The sequence below is a fragment of the Rissa tridactyla genome, chromosome 17 (genome assembly GCF_028500815.1).
Source record: "Rissa tridactyla isolate bRisTri1 chromosome 17, bRisTri1.patW.cur.20221130, whole genome shotgun sequence".
Lineage (NCBI taxonomy): Eukaryota > Metazoa > Chordata > Aves > Charadriiformes > Laridae > Rissa > Rissa tridactyla.
The window spans coordinates 1,197,352-1,211,700 of record NC_071482.1 but is presented as its reverse complement, the minus strand read 5'-3'; the positions used below and the strand labels follow the sequence as shown (position 1 = coordinate 1,211,700).

Below are 14,349 nucleotides of genomic sequence, written 5' to 3'. Positions count from 1 at the left end.
TCCCTTCGCATCTGATTATGCTCATTATTAGGCACAAGAGGACAGGTGTCTTCTCCAGACAAAACCTTACAAACTGGATTGCTCCTCTCTGCTGGGCAGGTGGCGAGTTTGCCACTCCAGGTCTCCTCCAGTGCAGCTGATCAACTCACTTACAATCAGAGCAAGGCTGAGTAAGCCCCAGCTGGAGCCTGACCCTCCGCCTCGCCGTGCGGCACGCTCTTCCAGCCAACACGCTGATGAGCTGGGATGCTGCAGGAGAGGGGCAGCCGAGAGGTCTCAACAGGAACGTGGGGCCGAGGAAGCCAACTCAGTAACACGCTGAGAAGACAAAGAAAGCCTCAAGATGCACAGCAACCTTCTTCAGTCAGAAGTGCCCCACCATAGCTACCTCCTGGGGTAACGGGACATAGGAAGAACAGACGCGTGCATGCATACATGCACTCCTTCATATGCCAGACTCACTGAAAAGAGCCTATTTTCCCCCCTACACGAGGGCAGGCAAGACAACCAAATGCTTATAAATAAGCTTCCCTATACTAAGATCTGTCAGAGAGTTAACCTCCTTTTCTTCCCATTTATGCTATCGTGTTCTGTTACGCAAATCCTTCCCATCTGCTTAAGAGAAAGAAAAGGACAAATATGCTCACAAGAGTAAAACAGACACTGCTTCCCACCATTCCCAGGAAAGCCATTTATCTACGCTCGCACTGGGGCAGGGAAAGCACACGCGAGCTTGCACGCGTGTAGCCCTCGCAAGCCACCTCTGCTCACAGAGCGTGTTCTTTGTGTAGCTACCTGCATCTCATCTCTGCAGAAAAGCCAACGTGCTAGTAGCGCTGCTCCCATCCCTGACACCTAACGCACCACTTGTGTTTGCCTCTGCAAAGCCTTTATGCCAATAGCATCACTGTGATTAGTGCAGCACAATACAGTATTTTTACCCTGCCTATTCACAGACTGGTCCCTGATCACATATAGAGCACTTACCTTGCACGTGGGGTCGTCCAAAACAGGAGACAGAACCCCCACATCCAGTACCTGCTCAGAAAGCTGACTCCGGAAACCCAGGTCCTAAAGAAGAAAGCAGGAAAGGATCAGTGTCTGACGGGCACATGCAGGTTTTGCTAGATATCCTGAGAGAATAGAACAAAATCCTAACATAGCTTGAAATCCATGCCCACCAACCCACTGACAGCAAGCCTTTTGTAGCACTAGATATTTGAAAAATCAGGAAGGTTTACAGGACACAGCAGAGGTTACACCAAGACTGGCCGGCGTCCAAGCATAGGGCATATCTGTACGGCAGACAGATGGCTCTGTTAGCGGCTTGACCAGCAGCGAGTTGGGTTTTCGCTTTCCCGAGCTGTGGGGGCACAGGCAGGGAAGGTGGTCTCTGCAGAGCGACCTGCAGGGACGACGGCAGACAGGGTGCTCGGTACATCAGGATTCCCCGTGGGCTGGGCCACCAGCACAGAGGCCCCTTCCGCTGATGGTGCCCGAGGAAACGCTCCCTGTGAGGCCAGGGGCTGCAGTGCCACACAGGGAGGACACCGTGGGACACCACCGTCACACACGGCACATCCAAAGCAAGCAGCAGATCCTCCTCCAACCTCTACTGCTCTCTTTTCGGATCCTGCTGCAGATTTCCCGAGATTTTTTCCTGAGAGTCAGCTCCTGCAAGTTGCCCACAAGCTCCTCACTCTCTGAGCTAATTCTCCCTCCTGGCAGAGTCTCTGGGGGTCCCTGCACTCAGCTGCACACACGGAGCGTGTGTGTCTGTGCGCACACGTGCCCACAAGCAAGCACTACAAAAGGTATTGTTTGAGGCGGCAGACACTTGCCAGCACGCAGGCTTGTACTAACACCGATAAATAATGATATTCTCAGCCATTTGCTGGCCATGCTGCCCTGCTCCCACTGGCAGATGGCAACGGCAGTTTCCTGTGGAGATGAAGAGATGCTGACGGGCATCTCCCCCCACCTCAGGGCTACCCTCCTGCACCTTCTCCCTCTGGGACCTTCAGGAGCCAGGGCTCCCAGCCATATAGACTCCCCTTAGAAAAAGCTGCCGAGTCCCTTCAAGCATAATTTTAACATTGCTTATTATTTTCCTTTTTGCAATTATCCAAGTACAGCCCCAGCTCTAAGCGACCTACTTTTCCAGGGATATTACCTCACGCACAGACAGAACCTGCTAGGCGCAGGATGACATTGCTGGCCCGTGCCATAGCTGTAAGGTCATCGCTTCGCGCTTCAGGCGTCGGGCAGTCGGACCGCAAGAGGTGGGCACAGCATTAAGTGGCTGCACGTTCCCAGAGGAACGTAAAGCCCGCACCCAAGGGACAAAGAGCTTTTAGTGACTCACCACAGGCCGAATCAGCTCACGGTCCGAGCGGTTAGAGACCTGCAGGTCCTCCCCACAGTCACTGGTCTCGGATGCCTTCGAAAGCTGGGAGAAGATACACATTATAACCTGTACATGTCTTATCCCTGCGGCTTCACTTAGGGGTTTCCAACAAGCTGACAAATGATAACGGGAAGGCAAATCTGGCCTCTCTATAACGTAGGGAAGAAGAGGTGATTGAACATCAGAGGAAAGACGCTAAGGGTGCGACCCACAAGACAAGTACAAAACACCACTTGGTGGAGATAAGGACTGGGGAAAGAGGGCAGGGGTAGGAGAAGGGACTGGGGAGGGCAGAGGAGTGCTCTTCAAATACACCTGATAAAGGCCACTTGCCTACTGTCCTCGGTTCCTTCTGCAAGGATCTCTGCAGCTTTGAGAGCTCCCCAGGCCACCACACAAATGGGTAAAGCCCCACAGAAGATCTTAAGCCACACTGTGATCTTAAAAGGACTTTAAAGGTACGCTTTGCTGTGCCTACCGAATTGCAGCGAGGACTCCTGTGTTCCCAGCCATCATGAAACAATAGGTAGTGAGCAACGCAAACACCCATGTAGCCCTGCTGACTCCAGCAGAAGTGCCCAAAGCGAGCACACAGGTAAGTGTTTGTAAAAGCAAAGCTTCCAACTTCTCACTCCTCGGGACGGAGCACATTTTCCAGGCTGAGTTTTATAGCTTATTATTTCTTAAAGACATTAATATCAATGGAACTAGAAAAGTCACCAAAATCCTCAGGAAGGAAGATTGACTGGAGAGAGCCAGCTTTTCAGATCTCCTACTCTAACGTGTCTGGAAGGCACTGAACGAGAGCGGACAGAGTACGACTGCCTGGAACCCCTGTTGCAGGGGCCAGGCCATGAACCTCTCTGCACCTTGTGACACTTGACGGTCCTTCTCCCGCCAGAGAGCGCACAATCGAATACCCTGGTTCCAATGACTGCAGTCAGCTGTTCCCCAGTTCTCCCAGAGGGCGCTAGAAAAGCGGTGGGCAGACTGGGAGGCACTGTGCTCAACGGACTCAAGCTACAGCTCTGGAGCCAGCCTGCAGGTCCCGTCCTTCCCCGCTCCGACCTCGCACCTCCCTGCCACATCCTTCTGCGGAGCCGCCAACATCGCAGCTGGCTTTACACTTTTGCCCCGTCTCTGCATAAGCTGAGAGAAACAACAGAAGGAGCGAAACAAAGCAGCGCGGACAGCTGGGCTTGGTGCGAACTTCATTACGAAACCTGCTCGCTCAGTACAGATGGCAGCACCGAAAGCTGAGACATTTCTCCTCCAAGACTCGAAACATGCGTCACAGTTCGGGGGTTTTTGCCTGTCGGTTGCTTTGGACAGCACTTTGTGTACACATACAGGAATGATTTCCTAGCTCGGTACTGAAGATTCCAATCTGGAAGCTCAGAGCACTTGTGCCCCCCCAGGAACACCCCGCTGATTAGGAAAGCGCTTACACTGACTTAACAGAAAACGAGTAAGTGCTCAAAGAGCTTTCCCGACTCGGGGCCTTACAAAGCAACGGGAACAACCACAGCCACTTCGACACCAATCCCGGTCTCTTACTTTGCCAGCATCCAGCCTGCTGTCTGTTTTCAGATCAGCTGCTGCTTCTTCCCTCACTTCAGTCGCTATCTTTTCCCCAACAGACCCGGTGTCGACGGTGGCAGCCAGGCTTGCCAGCTGATCGGCCTCAGCGGCTTCAGCAGCTGGAGATGCAACTCCAGGCTGCCTGGAACTGCTGGGCACATCTGTCCCTGCCGCACTCCTTTCCTCCGGAGGCTCTGGCAGCTCATCAGCTGCAGAGATGTCACCTTCCACCTCAGCATCTTGCTTGCCCAGTAGTTCGTTCCCAGCAAGTTTGCCACCGGACTCCTCCTTGTTCTGGCCAGACAGGCTACTGTCAGCATCTCCAGGAAGGACTTGAACTGGAGTCGGAGGGCACGCAGCAGCAGAATCCAAGGAAGAATCTGGCTTTTCTTCAGCATGTCTTGATTTTAAAGACTCCTTCTAGGCACAAGTCAAACACAATTATAGCTACAACATTCTTTACCCCCTCTCCGGGAGGATGCAGGGGTTGGAAATAGCACAGGTTCTACAGCAAGAAGCAAAATCGCAAAGCTTTGGGTGACTTCAAGACCAGCTTGCTTTCTTTTCATGAAGTCCCTTCCAAAGACAAGGAACTTCAAGATAAACACACTCATTTCCTGGGCTCAGACTTTTTTTTCTTTTTTGAACTCGGTTGCTTTTTTATTCATGGGGTGTCTGCAGATAAGAGTTGGCAGTGGCTGCTGCAGCACCCATCAGCCCCCCGGAGCACCCTACGCACTCTGCGGTAGGCCCACTTATGCTTCCACATGAAGATGGAAGTTTGCGAGACTATTACCGGACATTTAACTTCTGCCTGAAATTATAAGCAGAGAAGAGCAGGCAGGATGCCACCTTCCATCAGGACAAACGTGAGGGGAGGCGCCAGTTTAAGCCACCGCTCGGAGCTCAGCACCAGACCATGACGAGCTAACACACTAGACCGACAAGTGGCAGAACCCACTGGCCTTGGGAAGAGACAATCCCAAATTAAAGCTTAGTCACCCAAAGGTTTGACCGCCTTCCCAGCAAGGGGGAGCCCAGAGAACTCACATTAAAAAGTGCGATAGCCAGGAGGAAGCAGGAAAAGGTTCCCTCATCAGTATGCAAACAAAACCGCTAGCACGTCCTACTTTCTCGCTGTTTTATTAATGCTGTGGTGGCTTGTCAAACATTAGCTGCATCCTGCGTACAGCGTGTACCATACACAGATCGCATATTTTAACGATGTATTTTTATCAAAGTGCAACTGGAACGCTGTCAGCTTTAAACCCGGAGCCGCAGCAAACTGAAATAACATCTTCTAGCACATCATTTGTCTGAGACACCTTCTCAGGGCTGAGAGCGCCATCCATCAAACTCGAGAGGAGGACAGGCAAATCGAATCACAGGGTACTTCCCAAAAAACTGCAGTTCAGAGCCTCACCTGCAATTTGCGGAGCAATAAATGAAAGCTTATGGCCCCTTTCCAGTTTGGTGCCTGGTTAGCTGAGGTTCACAGACACCCCACTGAATCACCAGCCAGCCACACAAGGCTCTGCAAAGGCCTTGATCGTGTCTTTATTCCAGAACAACACGTGCAAGTTGCCTATCTTTAGCGTTACTCCAGCGGAAGACTCCTCATTATGCTCCTTTTTACCTGGGGATTAGGGCATCTGGAAAAAGCTGTGCTCCCTTTTGGACAGGCTTCTTTTAGAGCGTTCCTAAGGAGCCCTCTCCAGGACTTCTGGCAGTGCCCAAGAGATACGCCAAATGAGACCAATTGGGATTCTTCTGCTTCACAACGGTACTCGGGTGTTTCTCTTTGAGGAGCACACACACCACAACAGAATATACCAACACATCCACTAATACCACACTGAAAGACTTCTCTCCAGGCAAGTTTGCCTCAGTTACTAGAATATCCCAGAATAATTTCTTTAGCTGGTAGAATCCTGTTTTAAGGACAGACACAGGCAAAACTTCTGTTAACATTACACCTCAATGAGCACAAATGCGACTCTCCAGAAGAGGGAACGATGCCAATCGGACACACAGATGGAGGAGGAGGGAGGTTTTCCTCCTGCAAAAACAGACTATGGATTTTCCATGGATTTCAAAGCTAGGACAAGTCAGTCAGATTATAATTGGCTTTAGCTGATCTTTTCACAAGCTGTAACACGTTTTTACCTGCAGCTGAGTGACACTAACTGATATGAAATTTCTGCCTATCAAATCCCTACTTCCAGTGATGGGCATAAGTCTAGAGAAAAGCACGTCGATGCCAACAGGATCGGGTTTTGGAAAGGCATCTGGTCCAGAGATGAACAGTCAGTATGAACAGCAGCCACCAAAACTGAATCCTAATCATGTCAAGCTACCTCTTTGGACTTTAACAGGTTGAATGTGAGAGATTACAACAAAAGAAAAATCACATTCTGTCTACATTTAAAAGGAAAAAAGGAAAACAAGTCTCATACAGCATACGGAACGCTTCTGAAAGGTGATATGCTCCCCAGCTTCAGGCTGCTCTCAGGCACAGAAGTAGAGAGGATTAGGTTTGCCAGACCTCATCTGGGTAGCACTCATCCTTGTTTTTTTAAGTTTACACCTGTCTCCGTGCATGCAATGCTTTAACCAGCAAACGAAACGAACCAAGCAGCTCTCAGACCCACACCACAACACTAGAAGCCGCCTACTGCATGCAAAGCTGCGGTGACACCACGCAAGCGGGACCATGATGCCGGAGCCACTCGTCACCTCTCTCAGGCTGCCAGCGTCCTCCGCGGGACTCCTTTGGTGCTGGAGATCCGCTTCAGCGACATCAGCTAACCGGCTGCCAGAGCTTTCCTCCTCTGCTTTGCTGTTCACCTAGCGGGTGAGGTAACATCCACCAGCAAAAGCCCCCACACCACCGTTCCCAGCCGGTAGGGTCACCGGTCCGTGACAGGTCACCACTGCGTATCACCCACTGCTGAGAGCTCTCAGCTGAGCAGCTTTCCAACCTATGCTCAAGGAGCTCACAGCCCCAGATTCCCAAATATCAAACTGTCTGTGCTCTGCGTGCTGTTCTGCTGGCCAACTCGCTGTGCTGCCAGACTCTTCCCGGCTCAGGGCTCCCCACGAGCCGTGGCCCACTACAGCTCTCGGCACAGGGAGCGCGAGGCTATGAACACAGCAGCCATTCCTCCCCTTTCACTAATCATCCCCGCGCTGGCATTTCATGGATGCCTTCGCTTCCCGGGAGCCAGCAGCACTGCGTCCTGCACATACCTCTCTGCATTAACACACAAGCTGTATCGCGCAATGTTTATTTATGGAGACAGCTCCCTTTCACACGTCTCCATCTGGTAAAGAAGCCTCGCACGGTAATTTCCCACCACATCACGGACGCCCTCGACTCCCAGTGTTTACCCAGAGATTGACCTGTACAGAAGGCAGAGTACCCAACCTGCCAAGCTGCAAGCGCTACACCAGGGGATCACTTCTGCTGCCATGGAACCCTCTCCCCAGGCACCCAGAGATGCTTCCAGACCTTTTCGTCCTCTTGCGCCTGCCAGCAGTATCCCAAAGCCCTTTTGTATTTTAGGGCACATCTCACATGTCTGCAGCAACTATTCCACAACAGGAATTCAGGAGGTTCAGGCGATAGCTAACCCCACGAGCAGCCAAGCAAACCAAGCTGCCTAGAAGAGGCCCTCTTTCCAAGAGTACCTTCTAGCTACACATAAACACCTCCAGCAAGTGCTCCAGCATCTGACTCGGGTTTCATTTTCTGTGCCTTTTCCCCACTTAACTCACTCCTTGCTCCAGAAAAGCCCGCTGAAGGGGGCTGCATTTCTTTCTGCCTCTCCTCCCTCTCTCCCAGATGCTCGTGCCATCTTCGATGCGGCCTCCACTCTCATCCGACATCCTTGGGTCCCAGCAAGTCCCTAAAACCACATGCTTATTTCCTTTGAATACATGTGTCCAACGCTGATCTATAGGAAGCCCATCTTTTTGCATCACTTCACCCCGTTACTGCTTACATTTCCCCCCTTTAGGGCTCGCTATATGAATCCTTTCCTTCTCTCCATTTAATAAGGAAGCTGGAGAATGGCTCAGGCTGCAGGCTGAGGTTCATTTATAGGAATGCCTTTCTACTGCCATCTCATGGAACTACGAGTGAATTATATTTTCCAGCGGGGCACTAATATCTTCTCAGGACTAAGATATCACCCATCTGGGTTAACAGAGCCTGGCTGCTGGGCAGCAATTGCCATTTCATAATAGATTCCTGAAGCCCTGCAGCGGCACTGAAATGCCAAGATGGCTCTTTGTTCCTGGACACGTGAACATTTCAGTGACAAATTGGACCCTGACAGGCTGCTTGTTGTTGGGAGACGAGAGAGTCGGGCCTTTCTTTCACATCCACTTTAGCATAAGCCTTTGCAGTTTCTGCCCAGCGCCGTGAATGGGTTTTCCAGCAAAGTGCTTTACAGCTTAATTTCTGTATGCTGTGAAAAGGATAAGGGAAATACTGTAAAATACTTTAAAAGAAATTAATTTGCCTTTCAGATACTGGAACGGAATTTTCAAAGCGGTAAGAAAGGATTAACGTCAGTGCAAATAGCCAGGCCGAATCACCAGAGCTGCTTGCACCGCACTCCCCATTGTGCCCTTGTCACCTTAAGCCTGATGAGCACTAAGGACGCGCAGGCAGAGCGCACGCCCGCAGGGAAAGCGGTGCCTGCGCGAGGCCACGCGTGGGCTGAACTCATGCTGACGCTCTGCGTCCGCGCCGGGGAATTTATCAGCAGTGCAGAAAGAAAACAGGCTTTAGGTTAGTTCAAGATTCTTGTGGAAGCCAGTGACAGCGCAAGAACGGCATTTCCAGAGTACAGTCCCCTCTCCTGTCCCCAATGCCACCACCGCCACTTCAGCTGAGAACAGTCTTCTTTCTACATGTACTGAAAAAAGCAGTGAGGAAGCAGACCGTGCCTCCTCCTCAAGAAGCCTTCCTCCCACAGCAAGGGCAAGGCACCTCTCCAAGACCCTCTGCTGCTCCTTGGAAGAGCCGATTTCCAGCTCGCCCATCACACCTACAAGGCTCTAAGTGTGTCTCTCCATTCAGAATGAAAGAGAGCTCCACCCTGTGCAAAGATGCCATCTCCTTAAATCCCATCTACCGAACCGCAAGCATCCTCCTTCAAGCACAAACCTGCCTTGGACACCCACACCGCCGTGCCCTGCGGACTGCACCTGCCTTCCCATACACTCCCCCAGCGCTGCTGCTGTGCTTCCTCTCCAACCGCCTGCTCCAGGTTACTCCTGCTCCTAAATAACACACGAAACCCGTCCCTCTGGCACCTCTCCTGCACTCGCGCTGGGCAGTGCCGCAGCTCCTCTGCTGCCCGTCTCACATCTCCCGCCGTCTTACCTCCGAGCCAAAGCTGCCTCCCAGGGCGCTGACATCCATGTGCAGGTTTTTGAACAGTCTTGCTGTCCCATGGAGACTCTAAAGGGATTAAAAAAGGAGATGGCCAACACTGAGTTCTGACCCCTGCAATCCCACAGGCCACGCTGGAGGGACTGGGGGTTCCTAACCAGTGAAATAAGGCAGCAGAGCCACAGCGATACACCGAGGCAATAAGCCTACGGCCAATTCGTTCTGGACAATACGTTGTGACAGACATTGATTTCTAGGGAGTACCATGAGAAAATAGGATTAGATGCTTTTTGGCGACCAAGGAACACAGAGGAAACAGAGCACAAATTAAGGCCCAGACTCAAATGGAACTGCCACGGTCAGTCAGCCATTACCAGGGGAGCATCAGTTTTTCATTCCTTGAGGCTTCATGCACTACGGCTAACGACACGAGTTCAGAGCCAAGGCATACCAACTACCTCATTCTCGCTTTCTTCCTCTTCGTTCCTCCCTTTATCCAGAGCCGCTGTGCTCAAGGAACTCTTCTCTTCGCAGACCAAGCCCAGCAAGGTCTTGGTCTGGCTGCTGGGCTTACAGGTCTCTGCAGGCTGCGAGGTCGGAGAGAGAGGGAAGTGAGAGGACAAACGAAGAGAGAGGGGAGACAAACCCACCGAGACACCAGCCAGTGGCAGGGAAGCTGCTGAATCCTGCGAAGGTGCTCAGGATTACGCTGCTGCCCTTGCTCTGCAGGGCCACGTCCAGCTGGGAGGTGACGTATTCTTGACGAGGCCATGCTTTCCCTTACACCAGAGGGGCTCCTGTCCTACAGGAGCACGTCCGCAAAACCTGCCTGGGCCTCAAAACACCAACTCAGTCAAGACCATAACAAAACAAAGCGTTTGAAATCACCAGTGACAAGACTTAACTCAGCAAGAAGAAAACCTTCAGTGAAGGTGTTGATTTGTATAATGTTTTGCACATATGTTGTTTTCTTTTCCTGTAAAAGATCAATTTGTTACCACTAAACGCATTTGTTTTGTTGACCCAAAGGTCACATTCTGTAAATAATCATTGACATGATTGCCAATCTTACATTCATCCAGAAAATTGTTCTTTACTTTTTTTACTCTCAGCAAATAGCTGAGTGAAAATATTTATTAGAATATATTATCTATACTGTATGTTATGCTTCATTTGGAGACAAATCAAAGTTCTACTAAATGAACTTAAACTTCCCCCCTCCCCCAACAACAATCAAAGCAATTATTTCTTTAAATCTGCTAAACATAGCAGAATAAAGCTCAGCATAAATTTAGCACTGGGCTCCCTAGAAATAGCAAAAGAGAAGAAATATAGTGAGAGACAGAGTAGGGAAGTGGTTTTTTAACAGACAGAAGTATTTCAAAACTGATGAGAAATCACGAATTCTGCCATTTAAGCTTCTAAGTATCACCATGCCTGTGACCTTCCGCAGAGCGTGCTTCCCAGGGCACGTTCCCGGAGAAGACGGAGCCTTACCTGCGTTCCTCCTTTGGCCACAAGGCTGGAGTCCACCGAGCTCCCCAGGTCTGAGTTCAGGGACCCACGAAGGATGCCGGCCGGAGACGCTGCGAGGCCACGCAGCGGAGCGAGGGTCCCCAGGGGCGGCTGGACGGGGGCAAGCTGGGTGCCTGAGGGCTGAGCGCGCAGAAGGGACTTGCTGACAGGAGGGCACGGGTGAACGCCCTCCCCCCTGCAAGCACTGGCTCCTGATACCGAGCCCACCACCCCCCAAAAGCTGCTCGTGAGACCCCACACCCAGCGACCACCAGCACGTGGGACACGTAAGGACAGCAGTTTGATTTACTCTCACATTTTGTCTTCCAAAGACCCATCTGAATAGGGCGATTTACTTGACAGCAGTGAGGTGATTCAGAACAGAAGTGGGCATTGCTCCAAAACCACAGAGAACAGCAAGAGCCACACGAGCTCCCAACATCTGCACGGACCTGCACACAGCGCCCTCCAGGAGAGGCTCCTACCCACCATCACGCACCACGAGCGAACTGGGAGCTTCGCCGCCGTGTGTCCTGCTGCTCCGCGCAGTGGGAAACGAGCGAAGCAGAAACCACTCTGCTGACAAGAAGCCTCCTACTCTCCACAAGCTGCAATTACCACTTCTTTTTAGACCGAACTCCAGGCCGCTTCCTCGCCTTGCACCAGTAGCTCTGCCGCAGCACACCCGCGAGAAGCTCCCAAACGCACCACTCCTTCCAAAGCCCAGCAAGAGCCCTGGCAGCCATCCAGCATCCTCACCTCTGAGCAACGCGTGCCTGACATCGAGTTATCTTCGCCCAGAAACGTGACCGTTCTGTTTGGCTTCATAAAATTCCCCACCCAGGCAGCCTCCCCCTGTGAGGCACTGCACAGGTTAAGCTAGAGGCAAACCACGCCAGGCTTTTGGCTGCGGCATGCTGGCGCTGCCAAGCGCTGTTGCTTCTAGCGGAGCACGTGCGTATTCAGAAGTCACGGCTCCTGTACTCTCTGTCTGTACCAGGTTAGAAACTGAAGACAGTGAACGCACTCGCACACCGAGGGACGAGGAGAGGGAGATGAATGTTCCCCTGATCCTTCTTCCACCAAGTCGCTGCCACAGCAATGGTAACAGAATAAATCACACATTCTGGGCTTAACTAATTATTTTTTGCAGATGGCCATTAACTACACACACGGAGCAGAGAATGTTAGCTGTCCTTCAACAAAGACAAACTCGCTTCCATCAGGCCAATTAAAACTTTCAGGATAATTTGCAGTTTATTTGGTATTTATAGTCATAGTTCTTATCAGCTAACCAAGCACTACCACATGCTGGTAATTAGAAACCCGAGCTAGCAATTTGGTGGAGCCACAGCTGGGTACCGGCAACGCTAGAGCAAAGCAATTCATTAACATTACATACATTGACCTTTCAGTTCCATTTTTTTTCCTCCAGAACAGGAGATTTGATAAGTTCTTATTAAATTGAGGCAATTACTTATGGACAAAGACAAAACAACCTGGAACATTCTTCCCAGCGAAGGGCGGGATCCTGCTATAGGCAAAGGGAAAAAGTCTGGGCAAAACAGAGCCAAATGGTCCAGCTATTCAGAGGAAGGAGAAAGTTACGTTTACGGATGGGCCCATCACACCTGTAAGCTACTTTGGTGTCCTAAGAGCACAGCAGCAGCAGTGCAAGGACTAAACTGTGCTCAGACAAGTCGGTACCGCACCCGCCTGCAAAACAATGGCCTGTGATCATGGAGAACACTCCTTCTTTTGTTTGAGAAAGCTGATTCTAACTTTCCCCCATTTTTCTCTCATTTAAGAGGGAACAGAGTCCATTTCTCAAGGTACTGGCCATGGATGCAGGAGAGCTGGCTGCGACTTATGGTTTCTTACATCACCTTAACCAAACTCAATCATTCTGGCACTTGAGATTCAGCAAGCAAAATTAAGCAAAAAACCATCTGAATAAGCTATCACCCCTCAATTTAGATTGTAGGGCCCTAGAGAAAAGACTGACTTTGTAGTGCGCTTACTACAAAAAGTCTTAGAGCCAAAATTAAAGATGCTTTTGTATTCTATGTTGCCATCCCGCTTGATTTACTGCCCATAGCCTGTTGTTGAGTTCAGAAGGCACTTCACGTCCTTGCAAAGCTAACACGAGGTGCCAGTTCTGCAGCGTTTGCCACGCAATGAAGACCACAGACTTTTCCAAGCCACCTCCTGACCTTCAGGAAAACCACTATAATTAATGCCACACCTGCATATGTGACCCCCAACAGGACAGTTTCGCCCCTTTTCTCCTGAAAGTGAGCTTAGAAGCAAAAATTCACACCCTCGATTCTCCAGAAATGTTGATAATGGAAGGGCCATCAAAGGACTTAGTCCTACCTCATTCCCACCTGCTCCTTCACCAACATCTACTTTGCCGCACCTCCCCGCAGTTTCTCTGGGTTGGGTCATCTCCACTTCCACGTGCTGACAGAGACTCTTGCTCCCCTGGCACTCCTCCTGCAAGTCTGCTGCGGCTTTCTCTCCCCACACTCTGGGAGCTTGCTCTGATATCAAACCGCTTCCTTCCTCGCTTCTCCAGCCATTTTTAGCAGATGAAAACACATGTTTTGATGTAGGATCCACATCGACTCCTCTCTTTGCATCTACCCCTTGGAAGCAGGGTAGTATACCTGTGATCTCGTGAGGGACTGCAGAGCGGCTCTCTAGCATACCATTGCTACTGTCTACTTCTATGTCTGCTCCTACGTCCAGCAGCTCCATCTGCTTTAAACCCCCTCTCTCAGGTCTGCTGATGGTCTCATTGCTCTTGTGCAGACTGACGGCTTGACCCAAGGCCCCATCTCGAGCTTTCCTCTTACTTCTACTCTCAGATACCTTGCTGTGGGATCTCAGCTCTTCTTGAGCGTATGGGATATCAGCTGTCTCCTGCAAACTCCAGTCATCTGTGGGACTGACATCCAGCAGAGTCACTTCATTGTTCCCGTGGTAGAAGTTTTCTTTTTCTCTGGCTTGCAATATGCCTGGACTTCTTCCCCCATCTCCATCCAGTCCTGTAGACTTCTCTCTGACTGAGAAGTGATCATCAGGCTTATGGACACACTCACCCATCACATCTTTCATCTGCCACTTTTCTTTCAGTTCTTCATCTTCAAAGAGCAGGATTTTGTGTTCTGAGGCATCTAGTAGAGCTTTCAGTTTCTCAAAGTCTTGTGAATAGGATTGCTTTGACACACGCAGAGGTTGCACTGGTGGCCTAACTTCTAAATCATCTGACTGCGAGTCAGAGGAGTCAAGACAAAGCTTTTCTCCCATTTCTAAAGGTGTGTATTGGTCCTGGTCGATGTCTACATCAAGGCTGCTAGAAGAGGGGCCTTTTTCTAAAGCGTTCTCCGCATCAGGTAAGATCTGGCATAGTCTGCTGACCTTTGAAACAAGCAGGGGA

At 50.7% G+C, this 14,349-nt stretch overlaps 1 protein-coding gene across 2 annotated transcripts in view; it reads right to left on the bottom strand.

The window, feature by feature from the left end:
- CEP164 (centrosomal protein 164) overlaps positions 1-14,349 on the bottom strand; it is a 40,342-nt gene that overhangs the window by 21,687 nt on the left and 4,306 nt on the right. The window contains exons 5-12 of one of the 2 annotated variants that reach the window (XM_054222979.1): positions 13,284-14,330; positions 10,890-11,048; positions 9,851-9,979; positions 9,384-9,461; positions 6,725-6,835; positions 3,965-4,408; positions 2,366-2,449; positions 988-1,071 (exon numbers count right to left, since the gene is read on the bottom strand). In XM_054222979.1, the coding sequence (XP_054078954.1) occupies positions 988-1,071; positions 2,366-2,449; positions 3,965-4,408; positions 6,725-6,835; positions 9,384-9,461; positions 9,851-9,979; positions 10,890-11,048; positions 13,284-14,330 (2,136 nt within the window). The remainder of the gene's footprint in view (positions 1-987; positions 1,072-2,365; positions 2,450-3,964; positions 4,409-6,724; positions 6,836-9,383; positions 9,462-9,850; positions 9,980-10,889; positions 11,049-13,283; positions 14,331-14,349) is intronic. The other variant, XM_054222980.1, reaches the window with a different exon arrangement.